The sequence below is a fragment of the Lottia gigantea genome, assembly GCF_000327385.1.
Source record: "Lottia gigantea unplaced genomic scaffold LOTGIsca_57, whole genome shotgun sequence".
Classification (NCBI taxonomy): Eukaryota; Metazoa; Mollusca; class Gastropoda; family Lottiidae; genus Lottia; species Lottia gigantea.
In genome coordinates this window covers 1,360,648-1,382,748 of record NW_008709945.1, presented here as the reverse complement: position 1 = coordinate 1,382,748, position 22,101 = coordinate 1,360,648, and the positions used below count along the sequence as shown (strand labels likewise).

General features: G+C 33.1%; 1 protein-coding gene across 1 annotated transcript in view; it reads right to left on the bottom strand.

The window, feature by feature from the left end:
* Positions 1-1,306: 1,306 nt before the first annotated feature.
* The window catches only part of LOTGIDRAFT_127458 (hypothetical protein), a gene marked incomplete at both ends in the record, with an annotated part of 58,209 nt that continues 37,414 nt past the window's right edge, over positions 1,307-22,101 (bottom strand). The window contains 34 exons of the mRNA XM_009063397.1: positions 1,307-1,581; positions 1,879-2,313; positions 6,804-6,930; positions 7,341-7,523; positions 7,946-8,044; positions 8,350-8,539; positions 8,924-9,141; positions 9,564-9,719; positions 9,977-10,168; positions 10,378-10,560; positions 10,831-11,061; positions 11,407-11,607; positions 11,966-12,152; positions 12,469-12,599; positions 12,857-12,982; positions 13,323-13,460; positions 13,822-13,968; positions 14,314-14,577; positions 14,944-15,021; positions 15,284-15,472; positions 15,650-15,751; positions 16,028-16,088; positions 16,228-16,355; positions 16,550-16,778; positions 17,182-17,300; positions 17,648-17,734; positions 17,999-18,190; positions 18,571-18,726; positions 19,120-19,210; positions 19,722-19,816; positions 20,259-20,363; positions 20,714-20,863; positions 21,117-21,320; positions 21,707-21,886. Of these exons, the coding sequence (XP_009061645.1) occupies positions 1,307-1,581; positions 1,879-2,313; positions 6,804-6,930; positions 7,341-7,523; positions 7,946-8,044; positions 8,350-8,539; positions 8,924-9,141; positions 9,564-9,719; positions 9,977-10,168; positions 10,378-10,560; positions 10,831-11,061; positions 11,407-11,607; positions 11,966-12,152; positions 12,469-12,599; positions 12,857-12,982; positions 13,323-13,460; positions 13,822-13,968; positions 14,314-14,577; positions 14,944-15,021; positions 15,284-15,472; positions 15,650-15,751; positions 16,028-16,088; positions 16,228-16,355; positions 16,550-16,778; positions 17,182-17,300; positions 17,648-17,734; positions 17,999-18,190; positions 18,571-18,726; positions 19,120-19,210; positions 19,722-19,816; positions 20,259-20,363; positions 20,714-20,863; positions 21,117-21,320; positions 21,707-21,886 (5,649 nt within the window). The remainder of the gene's footprint in view (positions 1,582-1,878; positions 2,314-6,803; positions 6,931-7,340; positions 7,524-7,945; positions 8,045-8,349; positions 8,540-8,923; positions 9,142-9,563; positions 9,720-9,976; positions 10,169-10,377; positions 10,561-10,830; positions 11,062-11,406; positions 11,608-11,965; positions 12,153-12,468; positions 12,600-12,856; positions 12,983-13,322; positions 13,461-13,821; positions 13,969-14,313; positions 14,578-14,943; positions 15,022-15,283; positions 15,473-15,649; positions 15,752-16,027; positions 16,089-16,227; positions 16,356-16,549; positions 16,779-17,181; positions 17,301-17,647; positions 17,735-17,998; positions 18,191-18,570; positions 18,727-19,119; positions 19,211-19,721; positions 19,817-20,258; positions 20,364-20,713; positions 20,864-21,116; positions 21,321-21,706; positions 21,887-22,101) is intronic.

The following is a 22,101-nucleotide window of genomic DNA, read 5'->3' as shown; positions in this document are numbered from 1 at the left end:
GGGGGATACCCATCAACTACTTTCAGTGACCCACACAAAAATCATAATTAAATTTCCCATCTTGAAACTTTTCAATCATGTTAATTCATAAAGAATGTTACTTCATTAACAAGCATGCTTTAAAAAACTCATTCCAATTTATTAGCTCTCATTTCAAACATCATGCAAATAAAATCATTGTTCCATGTTGAACATAGCTTGACATTAACTACAGTGGTGCCAGATTGGGTCTCCCACAATACATAATGCCACTCTGTGAATGGTTTGTCAACTCAGCAAGCCATTTGGAGGGTTCAAATATTCTTTAATTTGCTCTTAAAGACATAAATTTGTTAAGTTTTATGGCAAAATTCTTTGAACTCCGCAAAATATCTGAAGAGTGTGAAAATGATAAAATCCTTCAAAATATGCAAAATAAAACAGAATCTTCTAAAAATTTGTAAATAGTGCAGCTTTTCTAATTGCTGTGCTTTAATAAATTAAAAATAAATTCTTATTAAAAATTGAATGAGAGAGGTTAAAGTTATCATAAAAGATTATAAAAAAATAGTCAATAGACATCTAGATATATTTTTAATAAGATCAGGTAGAGAGATAAGTATCTACAATCTGAAATCATTATTTTATGAGTCTAACAAGCCTGAGGTATACATGTTTTCATGTGATTTGATCCGGATTATCAATAAAATAAGCGATTATCTAATTGATGATAAGTGATTAAGATGAGTAGATGTCGCATTATACAGATTTTTCTGAGTGTTGGGACCACTGATTAGTGTCGTAATTCCGAATACACAGAGTGTCGGAGTACTCAGTTCTTTTAAACTAGCCTAAGAAGGAAATCAATAGGGACCAGAAAATGATGTCGGATTACGCAGAATGTCGGAATACTCAGATGTCAGATGTCAGATATCACAGAGTACACTGTATTTATAATACACATGGTATTTACAATGATATAATGTTGATGAGTACTAGTATACCACTATCTAATTTGACTAACAACCATTTTATACAAGGATAACAACTTAGGTTTGTTCAGACTGATCTTTCCCAGATTATCCATACCCTATTTATATCTGGGTTGGCTGGAATAATGAGGAAAGATGTAAAGACTGTGGTATTAGCCAGATTAGAAAGTTTCAAAGTTAGATATAAGCTACAACTCAGACTTGAGTTTTATTCTCATAAAAGGAAATCTAGAGATGTTGTTCAAAAGTTTCTCCAGAAATTTAATTGGTCAATATCATTTTGTATATTATGATTTACACTTCTCAGGAAATTTGATTGGCCAATATCATAACTACTATGACCAATCAAAGATCTTGAAATGGTTCCGACAGGGACAAGCCCCTAGATTACAAAATAAAGAATTAAGGGAGGAAACTCTACCTGAATAATATTGGATTTTGTTCAACCAATCATTTAATTCTTCTTCATTGTGAACTTCCAATAAAAACTCAGCTCCATCATTGGTTTTTAGACGGAGGACATTTTTCTTCTTGGTATAATCACTAGCTATCTCACACTGAGCTTGATGTATATTAACAGGTGGGGCAGCTGCTTGACTTTCTGTAAAAGCTGAAATTTAAATCAAATAAATATAGAGAAAAACATAAATATAAAACATTTTGTTAACATTACTCTCAATATTTGGAGGTAAATAAAGACCCACTGGTTACAATATTGTTCAATCAAAGGCAGCCAGACATTTAGTTTACTCCCCATGATGGTGTCATGGTGCCCTGATATGCTGAGTGAATCCCATATAACAACAATTACCATATTTCATTTTTATTTCTATGGATAAATAGACGGATAAAAAATTTGTGAAATATCACATGTTCTATATAGAAATGTCACAAAGTTTTATCTTACCTTCTTTGTCTTTAAAGAAACACAAGAGTTGACCAAATAACACAGTATGGAACTGTTTCCAGGATCTAATGGTAGCTTTTTTACCTCCAACTTGTAACTCTTGTTTTCTGTCTATTGTACCTTGCATTTCAACTGGTGGTAGATCTTCTGGTAGTTTATATTTTTCTTTGAAACTTCGAGTTTTACGTCGGATGTTAAAGCTTGGTGTTCTTTTCGATTTTTTCTCATCTTTCACGTTTTCAACGCGTTTTTGTTTTGGGCTTAATGGTGGTGAAGTTAGTTTTTCCTTTTTGGTAAATCCAGGTGAAGTTGGTGGAGGAACATTGTTGAAATCAGTACTGGTGTTAGATAAACTTGTATTAGAATCGTCAATGTTGTCTGCTGATTTTGGAGGAGGTGGCAAACTGGGCAGACTGGGGGCATCACCATCATCATCTATACTAGTTTCCAATGATCTTTGGTTTATTGAGTCGTCATCCATAGAAGCAGAAAAACTGAACTCTGTGGCCTTGGTCAAGGGAGATAATGCCTGGTCATTTTGTTTTAAACTAGTTGACCTCTTGACCTCCTCACCAGGTCGCGCCACCATTTTGATACTTTGAGACCGAGCGACGATAAGATTCTTTACCACTGATTTATCAAGTTGACTATCATCCAATCTGTGAAAGAAAAGATAAAGATGACAACTTCGGCATAAAAATATTCATGTTGAAAAGTCTAAAGGATGGTTGAATCAAGGCTATGTATAAGATTATTCAAGTGACTGTTTAAATATAGCCTGTTCACAACCATCTGGCAAGTAGCAAAATTCCAAACAAATCTAAATTCAAATAACCACTTTTCTAATTCAAGAACAGAAATTGTCCAGGTATCTAAATTTATGCATGATTTTGAGTATGGTGACATTATATATAATGACTCCCGTCCAAATCTTAACTATCTTTTTAATAAAAATTAGAAAAAAATTAAATTGAGTATATACCTTTCATCTTCAACTTCAGAACTGCCTTCTCTCTGTCGACGTAAATTAATTTCTCTTGCTTTACGTTGTTCTTCCTCTTTCTTACGTTCCTACAGAAACAGAAAAAGAAATTTCAAATATGTCTGGTGACGCCCTTGATTTTGTTGCATAAATAATTTTAGTTGAAATTTTACAATCACTTTATATCATCAGGTCCTGTAATAATGTTTAGCTAAAATTGTTTAGATTATCTAGCATATTTCTGATATCAGCTAAACCAAGTTTTTTTACGGGTTCATTTTGAAATTCAAGATATGTTAAATCTGTCTTGTTATGGAAGATATTTCTCACAATTTGTCATTATTAAATGTGCAAAAAGCTAAGTATTTTTAGAGTGAATTTAATTAAGTTAAAAAATATTATTTTTTGACATTGAAGAGTCAGTCATATACACAGAACCAAACACAAGGTTCTTCATAAAAGCAAACATTTTCTTTAAGAGCGCAACACATATTTAATAAAATATAGAAAAAAAAAATAACTATGTTTTAAAAAATAAAATCTCAAAAAAAGAGAGGATGGAAAATGGGCTAGAATTAGATGATGTAACTCCTTTATGATATGGGGCATAAAATAAAAAAAGAATGATAGAAATATAGATCATAACCATTTAACTCGTCTATAAATTTGTGCCGATATGAGATGGGACACAGAATGTGCAAAAAGTTACAGAGTAAGAGAGATAGGAAATAAAATAAGAGATTGGTCCACACAATATATTTTAAGAAAGAATTTAGGAGTTATTACCCCTGATTTTAGACCGACTCGCTACAAATTAATAAAATATAGTTCATAAAACAACAACTAAGTATGGACTATTTTGTAAAAACAATAATATGTAAAGAAAATTTAGAAAAAAAAGATAAAAAATTAGGAAAGAAAAAATCTGACCACATCCCTAGAATATTTTAAACTGGTTGCTAGATGGGAATATACATCAAAGAGATATTCAACAAATTCAAAATACAACTAGCAAAATCTACAAGAAAACCAATCCCCAACAAATTCATATCAAGACAGGTCAAATCTGAATAGCAAATCTGAATATCTGAAACTGAAAACATGGCAGAAGTTGACAATACAACATTTAAACAACAACATATATAGGATTCAAACCACAAACATATAACACAGTTGGCAAAATCAGGAAAAACACAATTAAAACATAGTTTCCTTTTAGATATATAGACACTGAAGCTTGTTTTATATCATACATATAATGTACATCTTCAGGTCTGAAAGGTCACGAACTGTTGAAATGAATCCTCAATATAACACACTAGGTAGCAGACTGATATTCCCAGTCATAATCTACTTGAGCAATTTTCACAAAAATACACAGATTCTATGGATAGCTGACAGAGTGCTGCATGTAGTCAAAGGGAGGTAATCACGCTTCAATGACAAGAATATCAGTCTGCTACCTGAACGGTTAGATGGCGGATTCATTTCAAAAACTTAAGACTGATCAAAGCTGAAGATCACATATTTTCTGCTTGTAGCAGTTCATCTTCTGATTATATTTTTGAAGCTGGCCAAGCTTATTTTCATCTTTCTAATGGTTTCTTTTTAAGAATCATGGGCTTGTATTTCAAAATATCACTCCTTAATGCTGGAAATATGTGATTGATATTGATTTCCAGATTTAAAAGGGAAATTTTTTCTTCAACAGAGCCAGGGATAAGAGATATCTCGATGATTCAAAGCCAACATTTTTTTCCCCGGTGATTGGCTTAAAAAAGCAGCATTTCAGCATAACACAAATCACAAGATACAATATACCATACCACCATAATGATGTCATAACACAGAATAGTACACCAACACACAATGAATATAATGAAGAAATATTGCAGATTTTTACAATATCAAATAAACACCATATCATAATAATGAGGGGGGGTCTCAAAGAATATATCATTTTACTGTATGTCATGTGACACATAAAGGAATTCGACTGGGTTGAAAAAAGGTTTCGCTACTCCAGAGAAACAGAACTGAATACACTGACTTTATTTCAAAAAAAGTAGATTAAACAACCCAATCTTATACTATCCACTGACTGGCCCTACATAGCTCTGTCAAATTAATATGTAACTGTCATGTGACCTCCCTGAGCTATTGACCTATGACATTTTGTCTAAAGTGAAGCACGGTAATAACAGTGTGTCATTTAAACATTAAATGATTTTAGGTTGATTTGATAATTTGTTATAATAATTTGCAATATTTCTTCAATATCTTAAGATAATAAGCTTCATGCATTAGTGTATTATGATCAAAGCGAATAAAAACTTCTGAATAAAAAATGAAAACATACACCATGACGGACCTGTAAATATAATATATTATAATGAAATGTTAATACATAGATTTAATATTACCTCTGAAAATCAAACAGAAACTTATAGTGTTAGAGACTATTCTAAACCCAATGTTGTTCAAAAAATGAAATAAATACATGGAGTTTTACACCCTTTTTCCTGCACTCAATGGGTTTTAGAAGACAGGCAACACCATGTAGTTTGCAAAGAGCCTACTCTTTTCGGAATTCAAGGTCGTTCCAGATGGAAACTTTTTCTGAGAGTTTACAAGGCAAAAATAGTACTTTTGGAAACAAATAACTTCCAATTAAAAAAAATTTCAATCAATTTTTCATTGGCGAAAAACATGTGGAACAAAAACAACAAAACTCATTTTTGATTTTATAAAAAATAATCTCTAATAAAGGTGTCCCTCACACCAAAGAGATCACCAGTTGTGCCTGGTTTGAATAAGAATAGCAATCATAAGTTTTGAATTCAACTCTCATGTAACTAAGTTGTGAGTTGCGTTCGATATTCATTAACCCTTTCATTATTCTCAACCATGCACAATTGATAATCGCTATGGTGTTAAAAAATAAATGTTATAATTTAGTAAACATACACAGAATATGCATTCCCAAGCAATTCATGAATTCAAAATTCATAACCCTTAGCAAAATATGATAAAAAGTCAAAATCTGGATTGGGTTTTAAAAAAAAAAAGTTTATATTTAAAGCTACCTTATTTAATTCCCTTTCCTTAAAAGATATCAAGCATATCTCAAAAAACAAGAAATTTTGTAAAATGGAAAAAATAGTGCTTTATTTTAAAAAGATTATGGTGATAAACTTTGAATACTGTAACCTAGGATGGTAACTTTTACCTTATAATGCCCTTTGATGATGAAATTTATAGAAATTTTGAACTGAATTTTGGCAATAAGAAGGAACAACTTTAATAATTATTTTATTCTTTAAGTTTTGAATGATAAAATTTTTGAAAATTCAAAAATATTTGAATGAATTTTCAGCACAAGATTTGCCTTAGACATTAAAAAAATATTAAATCAGAACTCTTATACAGATTCTATCCTTATCCAATTATTCAAAACAAAATACCAGATTATCCAGTCAAGATTCTAAATCTATAAGCTCTTTATTAGCCTTCAGCAAATTTGGAGTACTACAGATCCATTCTCAAATTTTAGTCAATGTAAATTGATCTTCATGAACCATGCCGCATGATTAAAAGCCCTCTAATTTTTTGCAATAAGCATATCTGATGATTTTATGACTAAGTAAAATAACTGCCATGCTGTTAAAGGCCTGTAATACATGCAATTGATATCTCATATATCTGTATCAAATAAACAGACATACATGTGATCAAATAATGTAACTTAACAAGCAGAAAGCTCTGATGCATCCTGGGAAACCTGTAAGTGTCTCATTACATACTTATTATCTCCCCTTGGACAAGTCTAAAAGTTCACATGAACAATCTATAAGAAGTCTGACAATGCAGAGAGGGGGATATTTTGGAGTGTAATGAAAATTCTCTAGGAATCGCAGGATGCCAGCAATATCAGATACAGTACTTACATCTAAAATACGATCCTGTTCTTTCTTCCTTAATTCATCCAATCTATCTCTCTCTCTTTTAGCATCATCTTGAACTTGCTGTTGTTGTTCTTGTAATTTATGTTGGGCAAATGCTCTCTCAACCTAAATGACACAGTATCAGAATAATCTATAATTAACCTTTAGAAATAACCAACACTTATTATGACCTTTTTTGAAGACAGAACTAAAGGTAAATACAGATGTAAAACACATCAGAAATACTTGACAAAATACAAAAGTATCAATATTGGTATTCTAATAAAAAATTCTACCAAAATCCTGCTATCAAAGCATGTCATGTCCATTGTGAAACCCAAAGTAGAAATGAAATGAAAGGAGTTTTAAAACCCAAAGTAGAGCAATAGGGGTTTCAATATCCCACTAATCTTCTTTGTAATCAAGAAAAACATGCTCTGATTAGTTATAAAAATGGCATTAGAACGTGATAGCGATATAAATGTGCTAGATTACGATGGTGACAGAAAAAACAAAACAAAATTGGATGACATTACCTCTGATGGTTTGTCCAGAGCTTGGAATTTCTCATCCTGAGCATCCACAGTTTTCTCGAAATCAGCATGACGTCTGATTAATTCTTCCACAGCCTGTATAGATTCACCGTAATTCTTTCCTTTCAGTTGAGGTTCTCGTAGACTCATCCATGCATCAAGTTGTTCCATGTAATATTTCAGTTTCTGAAGAAGAATGTGATTGATAGAAAATGTATATCAGATCCTTTTTAGTTAGTGTGTTTTGATGACACATTAAAAGGACACGCTTGCCATCAGTTTGACCAATCGTACCTTAGTCTTAGAAACAGACTTTCTTGATGTATCATCTTCACAGCTCACCCTTGACATTTGAGCTTTCAAGTCCATGTGTGTATTGAGGAAATTAAAATGATGACAATTGAAAAGACAGATGTAGAAAAGAAAGTGAAATTTCTAGTTTAAAGTATGGATTATGGTATTTTCATGTAGTTCTAGTATTATATTTATATATATTCAAGACCCAAATCAACCCCGGAAAATGGCCAACGAGGCCCTTTAAGGCACATTAAAATTTCAAAGTAAAAATATGATTGGACAAATGAGGTTTTGATAATCAAGATATTTACCTGTGCCTCAAGATTCTGTCCATGTAATGATCTACGATGATTCAATGTTCGTATTAAACCTTCCCTTGATTCACTCAGTTGATTGATCTTCTCTTGAATCTGAAATCAAAATAACCAGAATAAAATACTACCCCCAGCTGGTTTTGTTCTTGCAAGGACTCTTTCAGTGATTCAAGATTTCATTTGATCTTTCCTTATGAATATAACCCCACATTCTAACTGAAACATAATCTAAGCTTGAGAACCAAATATTAAAATACACAACAAAGTCCTATTTTCCAATAACTAAATTAATATTTGTGAAAAAGTGTGGAATCAGGAACTTTTCAAGTCGATGAAAACATAAATTTGAGAAATTTAGCTTTGGAAATAAGAAGCTATGTTCAAAATAGTTTTCATCCTACCTCATCTGATAAGAAATGACCATTCTTGATCAACATCTCTCCTGTATGTCTAAATTTAGAAAAGGCGTCTGCTCGGCTGTCAACTTCTGCTTTATGTTCCTTGTATCTGGTAATCATGGCTTCTGCACCAGGTAGATCTTTAGCTAGTTCATCTGATGTTATAATAGCTATCATTTCACTGATCCAGGCTCTAAAAATAGGGGAGAAACCATTTACTTTGTGAACAACTGAATACAATGGGACAATTCTCCACATAAATGAAATTGGAACAAACAGCATCTTGACAACAGCAGAACTATGGCTGATGTAAGAAACACCTTTATGTTATTGCACTTTTTGTTTTCAGATTTACAAGATGGTAAGAATGGGTGCACATTATATTCACAATGATACTGTACTTTCCTTTCAGAGCGGGCCAATAGGAATAGAGTTTAGAACTCCCGCAATAAGCATTTGTGATGTTATCGTCAATGTTTCTAAAAATTGGTCTGGCCCTGCCAAATCCATTCAACCTTAAAGTATCTTGTATCCTGTTATATACCAAAGCACCTTATACAGTAGTTAGGGTACTTACGTAAGTTCTCTATAGTCATTAAAGTACATCTGTAACTGTAAGGCAGACTGTAATCGTTCTTTACGTTGTGAAGATTTCTCAACCAAAGTGTTCCAGGCTTGTACCATTTCTTCATGCTTCCTGGCTATATGTTCCTGAGTATCAGGATACAATGCCATTAATCTTTCTGCTTCTTTTGTTATTGTCTCAACTTGTTCACTGATGGCTGCTAAATCTCGCTGAAAAAAGATGTCCAGATGTTAATATCATTCATGATTCTCACTTGATACCTTATGACTTTATTGAATTTGAGCTCCACCAAAATAAGCAATGTAGAGGGTGTCATCAGTGATGGAGCCAGGTTTACGTTCGAGAGGGGGAAAGATATCTAAAATTGCCTGAATCTCTAACCTAGTTATGAGATTTTTATCCAAAAAACTGCCTCCTCTGCCCAATTTTTGGCTCCGTCACTGGGTGTTATCAGCAGGCAGTGAGTGTGTACTACAACACCTTATGACACTGTTCAACTGGATTTGTCGACTATTGTTTTTTGCTTCAGTAAATTCATTTGATACAAAAGTAGTCAAAATAAAGCAAAGGGAGTAACTTGATGTGTGCCATGTGTGTTTTTATAGATAATTAGTGTAATAATCTGACTTACCTCCAAACCTTCATGTCTACTGATCAAAGATTGAACACTTTCTAAATCATGTCCAAAATCATCACTGCTAACAATCAAATCTTTTTCTTGGATCCATTCTAATGTATCATCAGCATCTCTGGCATACATATGGACCTCTTTAGCTCCAGACAGTGACTGTAAAGACAAATTTATACATGGTATGATCTATGCAAAGAATATGCAATGTATACACTTTTATATAGAAATAGACATAGGTATTTGGATATACTATATCTGACTATTGATTAACTGCATGTTCATATGTTCATGAATTCAAAATGGTTATATTTTTTGTGAATATATTTGACTGTTGAGCCTTCATACTGTTAAAGCTTTCTGTTTTAAGAGAAATCCTGAAAATTCTTGAAGAAGTTTTAATGTTGGTATTTTACCTCTTGTCTAGCTTGTGCCATTTCTTTCAATTCTGCCCAATTCTTGTTGATTTCATCCATTCTCTTCTTGATTTTACTGGATTCAAAATGTTTCTGGTCAATCATTGTTTGTCCCAAAGATACCACCTTCGTTACACGATCTTCTTTCGAATTCAAATCATGGATAAAATCTTCAAACTTCTGTTGTAGAACCTGAAATATAATCAAATTGAAATACTAACCTGAAGCTGAGTTTGTCATCGCTGAAACTCTTTCAGCTCTTTCTTTCTATTATCATGCACCTGAGTTAATAAAGACAGGACATGAAGTGTGCAATGAAGGAAATTTTCCCATGAAAGGTCATTAGCGTTTGATCCATTAAACATGGTGCTCTCTTTCTCGAAGACGGAAAAACAAATTACCTCAACGTGTTCCAAGTCTTGACCATAATCTTCAGACCCAGCTATGACGTTCCTCTCTTCAATCCAATCAGCCACTTCATCTGCTTCACGATAGAACTCAAATAATTTCTTACTTTCGCTTAGTTTCTGTCTTCTCTGACTGGATAAATCTTGTAACTGGGCATACCTCTTTTCTATTTCAGTCTGGAAGATAAAGAGAAGTAAACGCGTGATGTTGTTGATGATGAAAATATGTATCTTTTCAGTTCTGCAATCAAGTTAAAACTGTATGATTCAGCAATCAGCAACTGTGTTTGATTTTGGCAATCAATGGCAATTTCAAATTTCAAAATTCCCATATAAGCTCTCATACTTTGCTAAATCTCTATTGAATTGGATAGGTCATGACCCTTGACACCATAATGAACTTCAGACGACAAAGCAAGGTTGATGAAAATCAAATATAGATCAAACCTGTTTCTGTCGAATGTTTTCACTGTCATAATGTCCTTTATCAGTCAGACTTCGACTAAGAGCAGATAACTCTCCAATACTATTACTGAAGTTCTCCACATCTCTTTCTAGAGCATCCAGTTTCTTCATCAACACTTGTACAGAATCTTCATCTTTACCCAGATCAGAACTGGTCAACTGTGGTATCTTTTCATTCATCCATGATTCAGTTTCAGCAATTTCTGTATAGAACTTTAATAGATATTTAAAAAATGAAAGATTTTTGAGCGTAGGATTAAATAAAGAAAGGAATAATAAACTTGAAGAAGAGAACGTAACTGCGTTAATAAACATGAGCAACCCATTGCAGTGTGAAATGAGGGAAATATTACCAATACATCTGTTTGTTTTATATCATTTGTTTTATCTGTTCTGATTTGCAACTGCTGAAGGATTCTGATCAAACCAAGCTTTAAAACTAAGTTTTTCATCTTAAAATGATACATTTTTTATGATATACATCACTAAGGAACCCAGGCACTCCAAAAATTACAACAGGAATCTAAAAGAGTCCCGGAATAGCTAAGGTATACGTACCTTCTGTGCCTCTAGAGAATCTTGTAATTTCAGTTTTCTACTGGATGTTATTTGCTTGAGTTCCTGTAGTTGTTGATGAAGATTATCCAGACGACTCTGTATATCTTGACTAGCGAAATGTTTACTTCTGACCATCATTTGAGCAGAACTGGCGACAGCATCAATCAATGGTTCATGAGCTATAATTTCTGATTCCAAGGCCTGGAGGGAAGAAAGAATAAGATTAAAGAACATTTTTTAAAGACCACAATATATTCACCATTCTTGTCCATAGTTGAGGTCAAAAGCATATGAAAGTTTAATAATCTTTTCCACGGTCACATTCATGTCAGTAAATTTCAATTTCAACTGATTTCTTTTAATGTTTGTAGCAAATAATGTTCCTACTGAATTTCTGGATGCTTATCTCTTGTCAGCATCCTTCACCTGAGTTAGTCTGTGAGAAACTGAACAAAAACATCTTAAATTAGTAATCTCTAATTGCATGAATCAACAAACAAGGCCTGTAGATTAGGCTGCAGGGGTCAAATACTCTAAGCAACTGTCTTTTTCCACTTACCTGATGTTTTTTCATGAGATTCTGAGCAGCACTGAGAGAATTACCAAGATCTGTATTGGTAGCAGTCGGTCGTTTTTCTTCAATCCAGGAGAGTTCATCATCTACATCTCGATAAAACTGATACATTCGTAACGCCTCCTCTAGATTGTCTCGTCTGATATGACATGGTTCACTTAGAGATGTATATCTGTATGTATAATACAAAACGTTTGTGGCAAAAGTTTACAAAATCAACAACATTGTAAGCATGTTACATGAAGAATCACAAGACAACTGTCAAAGTGCTTTTGTACCTAAAAACTTAAAAGCGTGCAAATGAAAAGAGTAGAGATTTGATGGCTTTCAAATATCAAAATGGTGTATTGATGAAAATATGAATTTTTCTTCCAGTATTTCTCATAAAGATCTAATTGTATTGGTATTATAGTTTTTAAAACAGAATATTAATCTACAATTTTATAAAAGCATATGGATGTTTTTTTGTTAAAAAATAATAAACCTACCTGTCTGAAATCTCCTTTGATCTGGCTTGAAGTTCAGCTTTTAGGAAATGTTTAGCTTCTTTAAATACCTGTACAGCATCCATGACATCTTGAACCTTTTCTTGATGATTAGATATATCTTGTTCTAATTGCTGAAAATAAAAAAAAAAATACATTGAATATTCATTTTCTCCAAAATTTTCTTTGGAGAGGAAAGCCTATGAAATACAACACATCTCCTGAACATAAAGGATCAAGGCCTAACTCAATTCAAAATGATTGCACTATGGCTTCCTAGATTTTTTCAATGTCCTGCCATCTGGCCTTAATTTGTGTGGTTTGTTTCACCATTGAGGAAGAAACAACTATGTTTCAAATCACATAAAGTATTGGAAAATCCACAATTTACCTGATGTTTCTTGAGTAAATTATTAACAGACGTCAAATCCTTCCCATGATCTTCTGATTCAAGTTGATTTTCTACTTCATCCATCCATGACATTAGATCATCTGCCACACGGTTGAATAGTAATGCCTATAACATAGTGTATTAGTGTTGAAGTGAATAAATAACATCCGATACCCTAAACTCCAGAGTAATATGACTTAACATAACAAGACTTAACATAACAAGACTTAACATTGTTAAGTAACAGTCGCTTTACCATTTGCTCAGGTATACATCAATTAAATATGTGACCTGTAGGGAGGCTGCTTGAGTTGAAAGACTTAACTTAAAAAGATTTCAGTCATCTGATTGGTCAATTGATTTTAAATTCATTTTGATGATATATCAGATTATGTAATTTCTTTAAATCTGGAAATTATCTTAAAAACTAACTATCAAAGCCACAATGCAATACATTTAAACTTACCTGATAAGCATCTTGAAGTTTATCTTTCTTATCCACACTGGCTGCTAACAAAGCTTCCCAACTCCTCTCTAGTTCTTCCAGACGTTTTTTTATGTCTGGTTTGGAATAATGGTCACCATCTATTAATCCTTGTCCTTCCTGAAAAACAGAATTTAGAGAATATAGCTCTGTGTTCATTTTCCCCTTTTTTTAAATCAGCACATCACACTTTCTGTCTCCCCTTCAGTGACATGTCAACGACAGAACTCTTCATTTTGTGCCATTAAACACATGGATTTTATCTTAGACTGCTGAAAGTCATTCAGCATCTTTCAGAAGCGCTCAAAAAATCACATAATCATGAAAATCTTCTGCAGAAAATTTATCCTCTGCAAAGATGGCTTTTGTGAGAATGGTTGGTATAGATCTAATGAATACGGGAAACTCTCATGACAAAGCTTTTTCCAGACCTGAATAAAGACCATGATTTTGTAAAGGAAGTCAGACGAATCTAACATACCTGAACCACAGCATCAACTCTATTTCTATTGGCTGCTAATTCAGCTTCAAAAGCTTGATGTTTCTGTAGTTTAGCTTGAAGGTTGGTAGGGTCTCTGTAAGATTCATCTAATGCTACTTGTAACTTTTCATTCACCCATCCAGATACCTGAAATTTCAATTCTATGTCAGTGGGCTGTGTTTAATGGCAGGAATCTTATAATGACATCAGCATAGGCTACATAAGAACATTTGTATTTCCAACTTTCAAGGTATTTGTCAAGTACACAGACAACAGAAACAACAGAACCAACAGATACCTTTTCCATGTCAGACACTCAACTATATATAAGTTAAGAGTCTTCAAACTGTAGAATATTCTCTTTTTTGACTCACACTCCTGATCAGTGCTAGCCTGATGTCCTGATGTAGATTTAGTATCCAAAACATTCCCCCATGGGATAAGATAAGCTCTAGTTAATTAGAGAATGCAGGAAATGACTAAGCTACTTACCTCATATAAATTACGTAAGAAAACTTGATAGTTATGAGATTCTTCCAGTTTTTTACGTTTCAGGGATGAGAGTTCCCACATCTTGTCACGTCTGCTTAAAACAGCCTGACATCTTTTCTTGATCTCATCTTTAGCATAATGCTCCTTCTCGCACAAATCACCAGCAAACTGTTTTAAATCTTCCACTCGGTCTTCTTGAGCCTTGGTTGATTTCTCAAAACCTTCATGTTTCTTGATTAATCCTTCTACACTATATAATGTATTCTGAAACATAGAAGAGATTCAACTTGACATTAAAAGAGCTGGTTATGAGTTTCGGCTCTTTTGAAACATGAAAAGCACTATCTGTCCAAGTAAAACACATTTATTCAAAGTCTAAAATCTACCAGTTCTGTTGCAGAGTTGTTTTTGGTGAATTGGAAATGTGAAACTGAGCTAATGAAAGCAGAAGCTAATAATAATAATAGCTAAGCGTCAGATTCTGTTAACATCTGCAGATCTAGTAAAAGAAATGAGGTTGAAGGTTCAAATAGTGTTTGTACTTACTACATGTGTCATTTAAAAAAAAAAATAGACAGTGATGGTAGAGATTTTTCATTTTAGTAGAAAAGAAATTTTAATGATACTTACACCCAAATCTTCATTAGCTAAGAAAGCTTCTTTAGTTCCTAGCCATGTATCACATTGTTCAGCTGTCTCTTTAAATACCTACAAAATATAAATAATTTTCTAATATTAATAGATAAAAAAACACATTGCTTGTGATGTATCATGTCTGATGGGCATTGTGATTTAATTTCCAATAATTCTATATATTTTAAATTTGAACATGGAATGTCAATTGCAAAGTGGAATCATATTTTCATACATTGATGTCAAAGACATACATTTCAAAGCTATCAAACAAGACCACCAAAAGACATAACCAATTCAAAAGCCCTATTACACATAGAACAATTCTGTTACCTACCTGTAAGTCATGACATTGTGTAAGTAGATAGTTACGTTTATCCCAAGTACCGTTGAGAGATAACTTAGTTTTATCTAACTGTGATATCATCTTCTGTATATCATCACTAGCGTAATGTTTATTATTTACTAGGTTCATACCATGTTCTCGTATCGTAGAGAAATGAGTTTTTCTACCATCTATTTCAGCCTGAAAAACAAAGGAGTTTATATCTATACCTAACACAGTGGAAACGATCAGTTGGTAGAGATTTGGATTGCTGTCCACTGCCAGTACTTCTGAAAATAATGTCAGCTTTCAACCCCTATCACCATATATGGTTTGTAGTAATTATAAATCTGACAATATCAAAATTGAAATCCCTACCTTCCTCTCATGATGCATCTGTAAAAAGTTTTCAGCTTCTGCTACGTCTTTAGCTAGTTCACCAGCATTCATTCTGGCTATCATTTCATTAGACCAAGACACCTGCAATTAATTACAGACAATACAGCAAAGTCTTACAAAATTCAATAAGTTCAATTAATCACAGTAAAAAAGAAAAAAATCAGTCATATCATCCAACAACAAAAATCTGTATTTCAGAGAATATATTCATAATTCTATTTTCTGCTATGCATTTGACATTTAACCTAATTGACTAATTCGTCCTTGATGATGCGATTCATTTCTGAGACATATGGGAATCAAAATAGGAAGGTTATTCACATCCTAGGATACTTTGAAAAATTTTTAAAAACTCACCAATTCTCTGCCATCTGATAAGAATTTCTGTAACTGGTAGGAATCTGATAATTTGGCTTTTCTGAAATTAAAAAATAATGGAATAAATGTTAAACAAATATATTTCACCAACAAGTGAAGGTTGTATTTAGTTTGTCAGTAATGTAAGAGCTATATTTATCCTTGGAAAGTTTGAGAGGTAAAATATTCTAGAGCCAGACACTGACCTTTGATCAGAAAGATCTTCCAGTCTCTCCCAGTTATCTTCAACTTCCTGCTTTTTAGTATTGATCATTTCTACTTTATCTCTATACTTCTGACATAGTTTTCCAGCTAACACTTCTGTTTTCTGAAATACAAATGGTAAACTGTTTAACAAATCACCAGTGAGACTTCTTTAATAATACAAATTAAATTGTAATATAGGAATTTTAAATGTGCACCCCCTATAACCAAACTTTATGAGTTAATATATAATAGACACCAATGATTAATTATGGGATAATGCGTTTTCCAAGTCAGACAATAAGATGTTTCTGTTACCTCTAATTGATTCTGTAAAGCTGTCATATCTCGTTCAATATCTTCCTGTTTACGTTGTAGAGCTTCAACAGCTGCTAGATCTTTACCTAGATCTTCTACAGAGAGGAGAGTTGCCTTCTCATTGATACGATCATTTAGATCATCTATATCACGATTGAATGAATGTATCTCTAATGACATAGACAGTTGTTGTTTGTATTTGTTCAGATCACCCTGTAGTGCTTGCCATCTGAATTATAAAATAATAATTTGTTATTTTACTAGTTTTAAGACAGCTGAGTTATTGGAATAAACAAGTTGGTATTTATTACCTAAGTGTGAAAATGCCTACAGAATGCTTGCTTAGAAGAGAAATGAAATAAACGAAATTGAGTAAAGTCAAGCAGAGAGCAACAAGGACAATTTTTTCCAAGGAAATCAGTATTCCACAGATTTTTAATAGTTACAGCTGGAGGCACATTTGGCCTTGAATTTTTAGTCCATCAGAAGTCTAAAAACATTAAGTTTTGGCTTTAATGAGATGCTCCTTGGACTAATTCTTTCTAAACCTCCTCTTATAAAATCCTGAACACAAACAGAACAAATTTTTTGTAAGCGTAATTTAAGGTATAAAAGATTTTGTTGTGACTTACTTTTTGTTCATATCATCACGTTTATTTTTAACAGCCTTGGTATCTGTATGTCCCTGTGATATTAGTCTATCAGCTAGTTCATTGATTGATTTAATACGTGATTCATCTACTGTTATACCCTGTATAGATATAAATATAAAACATTTAGTATTAAAACTCCAATCTGCAGCATGTACTAAATTAACATCAAAAGCAGTGTACCGGTACTGAAAAGGGTCAGAGTTAACAAACTCAAGTCATTACCAGTAAATGGCATCAGGTGTACTGTTCCCTGCATTGCTGAGATAATAATGTCTACAATGGTCCAAAGTTAAAGCATAATTGCACTTTGAAATCAAACTGCGTGGTATTAAACATTTTGAAAATACCAAAAACATTAACCACAGGAAAGTGGTTAAACTACAGTAAGTATATCTCCACAAATATTGACATTTCTCATTGGCTGCAGACATTTTCCAATACTTACAGCTGACTCGATATCATTGGCTTTCTTCTGTAGAGCTAAACAATGTTCATAATCTCTACCTAGATCACCAGCTTGTACCAATAATTCCTGAAAGTATACCAATGGAATCATAAACTATTTTTATTTGGCATCTTTAATGAAAATTATCATACTAATCTCCGTTCAGAATTGATTTTTTCCCCCATTCCGCAAATGTTCAAAACTTGCAATTACATCCCATTTGTCACAGATTGTCTTTCGTTTCACAATGTCGTTAAACATTGGTAATGAACAATGATTTTTTGTTTGTTTTGGGCAGGTAACAGGTATGTGATTGACTAAGTGGTAAATTCTCTCTGTGTCAAGTCTTACCTTCTCTCTGATCCAAGCTTCCACTTTCTCAACTTGTTCATTGAAGAGTAAAATATCTTTAGCCTCTCCAAGACCACGTCCACGATTAGCAGATGCTTTCAATAATTCATTCCATTTAGATCCTAGTCTTTGTGAAACTTGTTTGATTTCTGGACTGGCTTTATGGTTCTTCTTCACAAGATAATCACCATTCTTAAAGAAAGAGAAAAGGGAGTTACATCTTAAATCATAAGCAACAAAAATAAGGTTGGTAAGGTGCTGCCAAAAAATCTTTCATTTGGTTGGAATCGAAGATGAATTCTATGAAAAGGCAATATGGGGTGATTAAGACAGCACCTCCTGGCATCCTCTTTTCTATTTTCAATTGTTGAGCTATAGAGATAATAAAGCATAGAATTCTGAACATGATTGACAATGGAATAGCTGGTTGAAAAATCTGAAGGTAAGCTACAACTTTGGCCTTCAATTTAACCCAAACAACTACACTTAAACCTAGTGAACTGTCTTCTGCTTTGGAATCAAATGTTGTGCCTTAATTAAATGCTTTAGAGAATACCCAAATGTCAAGTTACCTTTTTGATTTCCTCAATTCTGGCAGTGTTAGCCACAATCTCAGCTTCAAATGCCTGATGTTTCTGTAATTTCTTCATCTTATCATGGAGATCTGTTGAATTCTGGAAATCATCTTCATACGCTACTTTCAATTTATCATCTATCCATCCTTCAGTCTACAGTTGAGATATATTATCATATTATTAGGAAAAATCTATTAACAACGCCTAGGGGATTAGGAGCAAAGGATTTAATTCTTCCTCAAAGTGAGAACAATTTCTGATGTCACAGCCACAGTATGGCAAAGAATTCAAGAGACTAGACAATGTCTATACCTATTAGAATCCTCTTATAACACCATAGAAGTGATTATTTGATGGGACAGAAAGATGACAGTATGACTCAAAATGTGAAGAGATGTTATTATGTCTGGTAAGTCATGTTAAATCAACCATAATTTTGCTTTGCTGCAATATTTTACTAAGAACCGATATGTTGATATGTAGGGATAAACAGGGCTCCACAGTATATACATTTAATTAGCCTGTTTGCTATATACATCAACTGACCTCTTGTACATCTCTATTAAACTGAGCATAGATTAGATTATCTGATAACTGTCCCTTTCTTAACTCACTCTGATTCTTAATCTGTTTACGTCTGAAATCAAATGTAAATGGTATTATTAGCAAAACCAATGTATAATTAAAAGATTTGTAAAGATGTTTTCAAAATCTTATGTTTATTGGGAGCACTTATGCCTGTGGTTCCACCAAATCTAAGCACTTTATGACGTTTATATTGCAAAAACATTAATAAAATCTAAGTGCCTTGCAAGAGTGATATTATAAAATGCTTAGTTTTAGTGGAATTGCAAGAACCACAAACATCTGACTGAAAATTGGAATGATACTATCAGTGTTTCCATTAAGTATTTATTATTTCATACAAGGAGATCAAGAGAGAACCAATGCCTATTCAAGCCTGATCATCATTGTGAAATCTGATATATCTAAGGAAAGACAATTCCATCAAGCACTTAAAAATTAAGATACTCTATAGCCCTAAAGTCCTGTGCCTGTGCTTTCGTAACATCACTTAACTGCAATGTTACAACCAAAAATTCCTGACTGTAGAACTGTAGAAATATTGGAAAAGTGGGGAACAGTACCTGTTTGTGACGGCAGTCATAGCTTTCTGAACACTTTCAGCTTGTATATGATTCTCTTTAACCAGCTGACTTCCATGATCAACAATGGCTTCAAGCTGAAATCAAATCAGAGTTTTAAAAGAGAAAATGATTTGTATTATACATCATACTAGCCTGTAACTTACATAGCAACTAATGATTGATAAGGCTATAAAGAAAGAAATCAGAAGCATTTTAAGTATGCAACCATTTTTACAAGGATAAATTTTAGATTCACAAGGATCTTTTCTACCAGCTGATATTAAGCTAAACTTCTTGGCATTGATCTTTCCTGAATTTCAAGAATGCAATCAATTTTTGACAAGGATAGTAATTAAGGTTCACAAGGATCCTTTCTACCAGCTTCTCCTTGGCAAACCCTCTTGGAATTCATCTTTCCTCAAGCTCGATCATAACGTTATAATAATGTCAGAACAATAAACAAATTTTCTATGAAATGTCTTGAACTCTTTTTACTTAATAATAAGTTATATCAACTAATTCTCAAATTAAACAAACCTTTTCATCTTGAGCTTCAACAATTTTCTCAAATGCGTCATGTTTTCGTTTTAATGATTCAACTTGGTAGATGTCAGTTCCTAGATCTGCATTGTTTAAATAGGCCTGAAAAATTCAAATAACACATTACTGATGGAATTAGTTGGTAGAACAGCATAATCAAGATGGTTTATGGCGATCCCAAAATTAGACTGGATCAAATCTAACATCTTCAGGCTATCAAAGATGAAAGTTTCCTTTCCCTCCTGCTCTGTAGATCTTATTTCAACTTATGCATTGTGAGAAAGTCAGAGTTGGTTTGCTAATCATGTGTTAAGAAAAGTTAATCATCTTGTTTATCTGTTATGTATATGTCAAGCCTGTGTATTGAGAAACTAGTCTTAACCCAATATAGTGTTGTGTCATAGCCTCGAGAACTCAATATGTATAAAAAATATTCTGGATATAGACGTTACCTCCTGAGAACTGCTGATGGTTTCCAGTTGATTGGCATCTCGTAAGAAAATATGGAAATCACACAGCTGATCATAGTAACCTTTTCTATCCATCCACGTCTGTAATAATCTATCTCGGAGCTCAACCACTTGGTTCACCTTTTCTTTGACCTGAAAACCAGGAACAATCATCAGCATCTAACAAGATTGATGCTCTGCCACTCTTCAACAAAAATTAAGGTATTCTACCTCATAACTAAACATTAACAACTGAAGCCTTGTATAATTAAATCCAAAAAACTAATTGAAAAACGATCAAAATATTTAGAGCGCTATTCTATGACTGGTTGTAGTTAGGACAAATGCTCAATTTTAGTAAGATCATCAATTAGTAGTTCCTTAAAAAAAAGTAATCAAATCCTACCTCTGGAGAAGCGTAATGCTTATGGACAATCATTTCATTTCCTGTTTTAATGATGTCATCAAAAGTATCTCCATGAGCCTCTATTTCAGCCCGAATTTGATCGTGTCTGTTACGTAACATATCCACACCATGAACATCTCGAACTGTGTGTTCAGCATTCATTTCTGATTCTATTTCTTTAGCCCAACTCACTAAATCTCTCACCTAGAAGTAAATTAAGATAAACTAAATAAATTTGAAAATCGCCTTTTAAAAAATTGGGTTTACTATAGCCAGGTTTGGAAGAAAGTTGCATTTTGTAATGGCCAAGCTGTAATGTGAATGGTTATAACCCTTTATTGGATAAGTCACTTACAGACTAGCAACATTCAATTAAATGTAACCTTTTATCCTTTCTGGGCTATACATAGTCTAAATTCATATTTAGATTTCCAACCGTCTAAGGATCTTTCACATGTACAACACAGCCTGGAGGACTAGGGAACTAATCATTATTCTGCTGTATTCTAAATTCAAGTAATTCCACAAGCAGCAAATTGACCCAACTCGGTCATTGAAGTACCTGTCATACATAAGTAATAGATACTTACGGATGCTCTAAATTTATGTAAATCAGCAGCTGCCAAAAGTTGTCCTTTCCTTTGATCAGAACGTTCTGTAAGTTGGCCCCATCTATCAACGACTGTAGCTTGGAACTGGGCTATTTGTTCAGCGTTTTCTCCAGGATAGGCTTCTTGTAGTCGATTGGAATCCTCTATCAATATTTGAAGCTAAAATAAAAGAATAAATATCAAGCTCTGTCAGCATCAAACAGCATTACAACCTGGTTATTATTAGGCAATTAAAGACCACCAATACAAAAAAACATCCAGAAGGGTTTTAAAAGTCATCAGTGTTTGATCTAGCATAATACATAATACATCTTTGATGTACATAGAAGGTGTAAGATAGAAATTTGTCGGAAGTATTTTGCATTAACAAATTT